The sequence below is a fragment of the Pagrus major genome, chromosome 21 (assembly GCF_040436345.1).
Source record: "Pagrus major chromosome 21, Pma_NU_1.0".
NCBI classification, from domain to species: Eukaryota; Metazoa; Chordata; class Actinopteri; order Spariformes; family Sparidae; genus Pagrus; species Pagrus major.
In genome coordinates this window covers 22,973,553-22,981,769 of record NC_133235.1, presented here as the reverse complement: position 1 = coordinate 22,981,769, position 8,217 = coordinate 22,973,553, and the positions used below count along the sequence as shown (strand labels likewise).

Genomic DNA, 8,217 nt, shown 5'->3' with positions numbered 1-8,217 from the left:
GCGTGTCTTTCCCCAAGCACCACCATGCTGTCCTGTTGGGTCAGAGCTCCACTGCCACTCACAATTATTTATTAGGCTACATATTCACTCTCTATCCATCACTGTACGGCCACCCGGTCCGGTCACATCTCTTTATGTTTATTACAGTGTCCCACCTTCCTCGAGGAGGATGATTGACGTGCTCGGAGAGGAACCGAGGTGGGACTTGCGCGCGCCCTCTTCTCCAATCGTGGCTCGAGGGGGGCGGAGGCTTTCCCATCCATACTCTGATTATGAGTCAGTTACCAGACATAAGCGAAACAATAACAGTTGGTGGTTACTTTGTGGCCAAAAACCCCCTTCACAGGCAAGTTGAAGTCTTTAGCGCGGTTTTTTTTTTCTTCTGTATTTTCCTCCCTCCAGCGCGTCAAAGCTCTCGGAAGGTTTCATAAGAGGAGCTCAACGCGCTCCACTTTTAATCAGATTAGGAGCCTTTAATGTTCAATCCTGTGTCTTTTTTCTTCTTCTTCTTCTTCTTCTTCTTCGTCTCCTTCCCTACAGTAGCGGTGCAGGAGTGGCCAAAGCCAAAAGCAGCGATTCAGATCAGATTTCACCTAAACCAGCTGGGAGAGACACCGAGAGAGAGAGAGGGAGAGAGAGAGAGAGAGAGAGAGAGAGAGAGCAGAGCAGAGAGAGGGTTTGTCAGTCTCCCTCCTCCCAAATCCAGAAAATCTTACCAAGGAAAAAAGGAGGAGTGTCGGGGCTGAGAGAGAGAGAGAGAGGGAGAGAGACGCAGAGGAATCCAGAGGAATTTCCGAGGATATTTTTTTCTTCCCTTTCTTTATTTTTTCTCTCCCTCCCGCCGCTTTCTTGATATCAAAAAGATTTTTTAAAAGTTGGAGGCGAGGCAGCGAAAAAAGGAAAAACCGTGGTCAAGGATGGACGAGCAGCCTCGGTTGATGCACTCCCACGGGGTAGGCATGGCCGGACACCCCGGCCTGGCGCAGCATATGCAGGATGGCACGGCGGGGACGGACGGAGAGGGAAGGAAGCAGGACATCGGAGACATATTACAGCAAATAATGACCATCACAGACCAAAGCTTAGACGAAGCACAGGCGAGGTGAGGCTGTGAAGAAAGAGGACAAAAAAAACACACACTTGTATTAATAATCGGGAGAGCGGAAATATTAGGCAGCGTTGTTGGTGATGGAGGGGGAGATAATAACACTGGTTTGTATCAAGACTGCCTCTAAATGAAAGCAATTACGCCCACTGAAGTGCCGTGACTGCGCGAAAGCGACAAAAAAGACCGCTAAAAACTTCACATTTCATCATTTCAGACAACTTCGGAGTGAATATTTTAAATCCCAAACTGTTAATTAATGTTTGATTATTGTAGATCGGGGATGATCTGCTGAGAGGTTTGTGTAACTGTGGAGCAGTTTCACATACACTTCTTCCTCCTTTACAAAAGGAGCTTATATTGTAATCCTGTGCTGTAATAACGTGTTGCAGAGCCTCTCCTATAGGTATCATGACTCATAATGAAATATATGATGGGGATTACATTTGAGGCATGTCACAGTTGTGGGGTAACATGCAGGATTGTGTTGCTATAATTAGAAAAATATGGCTTTTTTTTTGTTTTCATGTGACACAAATGTGGAAATTTAAAAAGCAGATTTCAGTGTAAATATCGCCAGTGTTTTTCTTTTTGCGTCGCCGCCTGCGTGTTTTGTAATCTCATCTTCTTGTGTGGAAAATCCGGGGAGAATTCGGTGACATTTTGTGATTTACGTGGCTTTGTTAGTGTTGCCACTTGTTTGAGTACTGATGCAAAGTGGTGTCCTGTCCTCTCCGTAGGAAACATGCACTGAACTGCCACAGAATGAAACCTGCCCTCTTCAACGTCTTGTGTGAAATAAAGGAGAAAACAGGTAAGTTCTGGTTTTAGACTTTCTTTTGTTTGCTGGGTCTCTTGTCTCGTCCTCGCTGGGCTACAGACGCTGATGAGATTATTGTCCATTTCATGGTCTCGTCTCTGAGCATCACTTTGTTTCTTTATTTTTCGAAAATCTCTCTACAAAGCACAGATCGCTGTGATATTCCCCGTCTTTTTCTTTAATGATTTGTGACTCCCTGATGTTCTGCCTGACAAACATCACACACCCTGCATGTGAACACCACTGGCCCCAGATGAGGTGCTGTCACTGGACTGGAGTGTTTTCATGCCGACGTTTGGGCCTTTCAGGGGCTGGGCTTTCTCACCCCTCTCTGTCTGTTTTCCTTGGCCGAAGCGAGCTGTTTTAAACGCACAGGCAGGTCAGAGGGATTTTCTGTTTATGTTTGCAACAAGGGTCAAAGTCATGAAAAGGAATGTGTGAATTATTACTCACTGTAACAGCAGATTAAAAAGAAGAGGGGCTCACATGATGAAAGCCTGTGAATATCCTCTGAGGGAGGTGGCAGAGCGCTTGTCGAACAGGCGGCTTTTGTCGAGGGAAGGAAATAAAACAAAAGATCCAATATAACCTTATCTGTGAACACAACTTTGAAGCTGTCTTTGAGATTATTTGAGAGAGCCCTTGTCACTTTGTCCGGTCGTTGCTGCATTCACAGCCATGACAGGTGAAAATAAACAGAGGGCTTTGCGTGGAGGCAATACCGCTTTCCTTGATTTTTTTACATGAACTGTTATTCGCCGACATTTCATATGTATGAGTCAGTGTTTGGCACAGGTTTTTGCAAAAAAAAAAGGAAATAGAAGGAAGCAGCAGACACTTAGGGAATTTCACCAGATTTGACAAAAGGTTAAAGAGTGTGGTCTGTGAGGAGGAAGCTATAGTAGGTTGGGGCCCTGTTTCTAAATTGCAAGGCTTGGAAAAGTGAGAGAGTAATGCCTGGCTCTTTGTAAACTGTCTGGCGTCTCCCTGGGTTCAACCAGAGTTCGTTTCCAAAAAGAAGAACAAAGTGACTTGGACCTTTTCCTGGCTTTTCCCCCCTGCCTCTCCTCTCTTCCCACCGTTCTTGGCAACCGGCATTTCACAGAGCTTCTGACGAGAGAGAGAGGCTCCCCCCTCGGCCTGCGAAATCTCCTTCCCCTCGGTTCAGGACCAAGTTTGGAAATGAACATAATTCAACGCAGTTTATATTTTCTCTTTTTTAAAAAAAATCTATTGATTCAGTTATTTTTACCCAAAGTGTGGCTGAAAAACATGCTCCAAAACCACAAATCAGCATGCTCTAAACGGCTGCATTGTTTTTGCGAAGACAGACAGGGCATTTAAAAGTTAAGAATAACCCCAAAACAATTTGTGTGAGAATCGAGTCTTAATGGCTGCCTCGCTGTGTCCTCCCTGTCTGCGTTTGAAGAGCTGAGCTGCGGCTCATCTTCGCCCATAGGAGGTTTGTGCAGACGAAACTGAAAATCCTTTCACTGCAGTGACAGAGAAAATGACTCAAACCTTCACCATGGCATTTACAGCCAAATGTGCTGAGTGCAGTGTATGCGCGCGGAGTACAGCCTGTAATTTGTCAGGTCCTTTTTTATATTCTTTATAAAGAGTCAGCTTCTCCTCGCTTTTCCTACATTGTTGCAGTCAGAGTGTCTTTTAGCAGGAGGAGACGAGCACGGCGGTTCAGACTCGAAGCAGCCCTTCTCCTCGACCTTTTGCTGAAGGGAGGAAACATTTCTTGAGATCGTATATCATGTGTTGCATGTAGTTATTCACATGTGCGTCCTCTTCGTGGAATATCACAGGCGTGCGAGTGTTGACAGCAGTAATATGGGACATTGCAGCAGCGAGGTGTCCATTGGCAAGCAGCTGACAAACAAGGCGGGAGTGCATGCCAGTAGCCGGACAGAGCAGGCCTTAACTGATGACCCCGCCCCACCCCTCTGCCTGTATATTTGTGCCGGGGTCGAGCTCGTGTCGCGCCGGGAGAGTATTTAGCAAGCTTAAACAAGCTCAGGTTTGCATGCTGGGTTATGAGAAACGAACGGCGGAGGCTTGTGTTACCTCTCACAGACGTTCCTTCTGGCCGCCGGTGTTGTGTTTCACGAAAATGTTTGCCCCCGACTGCCGGCCCCCACTTTTTTCTTTTTTAAACTGTCATCATTGTTTCTACAGTTCCTGAGAGCACTTAGCATTAGTTTTCCTGTGTTTGCTTCACATCCTGTGAAGAGAGTTTGGAGAGCGTCTTTGTTTGTGTGGAACCATTACGGCGATGGAAGCTGGCACGTACAGGTTGACTAAGTAAGAGAAGCCAGACACCAAGTCAGTGTTTCTGGGTGTCAGATTTCAGGCCCTCTCTCTCTCTCTCTCTCTCTCTCGCTCTCTCTCCGGCTCTGTGTCTCTCTATCAGTGGGCCTGCATGGGACTGTTTCGTCAGGCCACTCTGTGTCAGCAGCCTCACATTACCCCCTCGCAGGCTCGGGTCAGATGGAGAGCTCCTGCATGACTAATGTGATCAGACGGATAATGCATTACACCGCTTGAACTTATCAAAGCTGGAGACCTGCTGAATCAGTCGGTCCCGCTAACTGCTAATTAGACATGTACACAGGTTTTAGATATTCACAGTGGTGTTGATGTGGTCACTTTTAAGTGGTTTTCATCATTAAAGTGCAGTGATTGAAGTAGGGCTGCAGCTAACAGATACATTCATTATTAATTAATCTGATTACGTTCTTGTTTAAATGAGTAATTGTGTTTGAAGAAGGTGAAACAGTGGTCAGAGTTACATCTTCAGATGTCTTGTTTTATCTGATCAGCAGCTCAAAATGCAAACATGTTGAATTTGCGGTGATAGAAACCAGAGAGAAGCAGTGAATCCTCACACCGGAGAAGCTGGAAACAAAATATGTTGCGCTTTTTTTGCCTAAAATGTATTTTTTGTTGAAGAAATTTGAATCAGAAGTGAAAGAATTTCTTTGACTGATTTGTTTTTTTATGCCTAAACAAACTAAATTAACAAACTATTTGTTTTCATGGATGAATAAACTGAATAAACAAACTGACCTGAAAGGAAAACACAATTTAATACTGTTTTATTTTGTTTATATTTGCCACCTTTCTAGCTTCAAACTGTGTCCCGTGGACCTTTTTTTCCTCTGAGAACAGCTTGTTTATTCAGTCATGGAAAAAATACATATTTCAGTATTATTACCTCATTATTATATTGTAGATATGAAATTTCTGGGTATTTCTTCTCCAAAGCTACATAGTGCCACTTTAAAGTAGCTGTGAATTCATTTGACAGCTCTTTAATCCATTAATTCACTGCTGTAGTCGGTAGGCTTGAAAAAAAAAAAAGGAAAGGTGATAAAATGTCAAATTACAATTTATGGTATATTTTGCGACATTAACATTAAACGTTGACGGAGGTGCTAGTCGAGCTCCCATGAAGCAGCGGATAGACTGGTCACTATGGCTCCCAGTGCTGCTGTTTTTCAGTATTTAATTGACATGGCTGTCCATGATGAGTTCAGGGGTTAGTGTTGCCTCTCTTTGTTACTCTCCTCTCATCTCCAGTGACAGATGGAGGCATTAGTCTCCAATGTGGCGCTGTCCTGAAACTAATGGCTATGTCCTTGGTTTTCCCCGCGCTAGCTGGGAGACTGTATATCTGTCCCCGACTTGGAAGTGCCGAAGCAGCAGTTTATCCCCCCATGTTTTAGTTTCCACGGAAATAAGGCCGAACAGGACTCTGTCTGTTCTCCCCATAAATGACTTCAAATAAATAACTTCAAAAAGGAACCTGAAGTTTTTCCTGAGAAAATGTTGCCGAGCTTTGATTTGCGAGTTTATAGGAAACTCTTCCTCCACTTAACCAGAAACGTTCCTCTAAGTGAATAATAACAAACATGCAATATATTTTTACGAGTCGAGCAGAGATGTGGTGATTCTGAGTTTATCTTTTAAACATAAATAGTCTAGATTCCACTTTACCCACTGACATTTCCTCTATAGTCATGTTTATATTCACTACATTACCGGTGCACTTCAGAAGCAACAGCGTGTATTTTTTTTTGCTGTTCCCTGTCCTCTGATGTAAACTCACTCGCAATTAGGACAGCTAATATATTATGCAAATGTTGACTGGCTTAATTGAGACATGTTAATCATGTTTTAAGAGGCTAATTACAGCCCTGTATATCTGAGGTGGGAGTTGTAATTAGCCGTGATAACAGATCTGGCTGTAGAATGGTCATATTCTGCGTGTCGACGTATGGCGAGGGAGTGCGTGTGTGTGCGTTTGCCTGTGTTTGTGAGGGCATAGGTAGGTCTTGGCAGTCATGGCAGCTATTTTCCATCTCTTTAAGCCTTTAAACAAATTAAAAATGTTGACATAGATGCGAGTAAGTGTTCGATGTTTCGGAGAACTATTTTTCCCCTGCATCCATTTTTCCACATTTCACCTTCATGGGAAGCAGCAAGAAGGACAGAGGAACAGAGATCCATCAGCTCACCTCTTCACGAGGAATGTGAATGCATCTCTATCTATAGCTTGTTTCCGTCGCTCCTCAATCTGCTTATCTGATGCAGCAGTTCTGGCCATTCTGCAAACCGGGGCTTTTATACAAAGGCTGTGTTCTTAGTTTTCTGACAGAGATCATATTCGGATCCATTACGCTAAGAATGCCTTCCCACTTATCGAATATAAAATTGCTTTAGAGAGGAAATTTGCTCTGTGGCAGAGTGGAGTTTCTTTTTTTATCAGATGTTTGTCTCTGGAGCAGCTTTTAGTGTCTACAAAACAGCTCTGGTGACATTATTGCAGTTGCAATTGCCTCAGCCATTGTTTTTCTTATTGGTGCTGTTTGGATTTGATTGGATTTTCCGCAGTCTCGAGGAATTGCCTCACGCAGTAGGACCGCCGGACGCGTATATCCTCATATTGTTGCCGTTGAAACACCTGCAGATCTTATTACTGATATGTTCATGGGGCTCCAACTGTGTGCTACAACTACCTCTGAATTACACTGTTTTGTTTTTCTTTTTTCATAAATCTGTTTGGTTACACGTCACCTTCTTTCCCTCCTCTGTTTGACTTTCATATAATAAAAATGTAACTCACACATTCAGGATTTCTTGGGCTCTTTGATGGAGGTGGTTGCCCTGGCAGTTGATAACCTTTAATTCGAGGTGTGGGATCTCATTTCTCTGGCACCCTGCCACTACGATGTAAGTGGCGTGTTGGCAGCATGCTGGGGTTGTACAAAGGAACCCCCCTGACTTCGATGAACAGTCAAACATAAAATGGCAAGCGCTCTTCCCTGGCTGACTTAGTAAAAATGACATAAATTAATACATGCTGCTTAAACGGGACCAAGATTAATGGTTGCCTTTCGCAGCGGCTTAGATCCACTGTCAGTCGCTGCTCGCTGCCCAGATGGAATCAACACCAATCAATGAGGCTACCCGACTCTCCCTGGATATCTGCTTAGGATGCTGAGTGGGACACACACACACACATGCACACATACACACACACTTAAAGGTATAATATGCAAGGTTTCAGCATTAAAATGTGTTAAAACAACTACACCTATGTTAAATGCATCGTTTTTGTGTACTAAATCTATATAATCCCAAATGTGTTCAACCCAGAGAAAAACTGAATTTTAGTCAAGATAACAGTGCGTTTAATCTTGTTCTCTTTGTTAATGGCGTCATATCTCCTTTACGTCCTCTAGTTGCTTTTACTTCAGGGGAAACACAGGAAACACCATATCTGGGCTCCAGACCGCGACAATGTAGTCCCCCATGATTTTGTTTTTTTTAAATTACCCCCCTCCTCATCATTATGACCTCTACAGCAATAGAACAACCACAAAAGAGGGGTTGTAACATTATGTAAATGTTGTTTAAGCTATTAGTTACCAATTGATGGTTTAAAAATATCTGATTTAAGAGGTGCTGCTGCCTCCCTATAAAAAGTCATGGAAAACTACTTTCTCCTAAAGCACTACCTCACTTTATGACTTTTTCCTTTACAAGAGAACAGAACATTGTTATTTCCATAAATTGTTTATTTGTTACCAAAGGACTGATCAGTAATACCATTAAGATGGTAAGAATGCAAATGTATTGTGGTTCATAAAAATTTAAGTGAAACTCCTACATTTTGTGCTGGTGCTCCTTAAATTTGTCGGGAAGAAGTTAGTCTGGACAAGAAAAGTCAGAGCAGGGTTTGCAAAAATTCTGTCAGTCATTAAATCGTTGTTGTATG

The 8,217-nt window shown here is 43.3% G+C and overlaps 1 protein-coding gene across 1 annotated transcript in view; it reads left to right on the top strand.

Annotated features, from left to right (window-relative positions):
• Positions 1 to 719: 719 nt before the first annotated feature.
• pbx1a (pre-B-cell leukemia homeobox 1a) overlaps positions 720 to 8,217 on the top strand; it is a 53,210-nt gene continuing 45,712 nt past the window's right edge. Inside the window, exons 1-2 of the mRNA XM_073491336.1 lie at positions 720 to 1,102; positions 1,846 to 1,919. Of these exons, the coding sequence (XP_073347437.1) occupies positions 918 to 1,102; positions 1,846 to 1,919 (259 nt within the window). The 5' untranslated portion in view covers positions 720 to 917. The remainder of the gene's footprint in view (positions 1,103 to 1,845; positions 1,920 to 8,217) is intronic.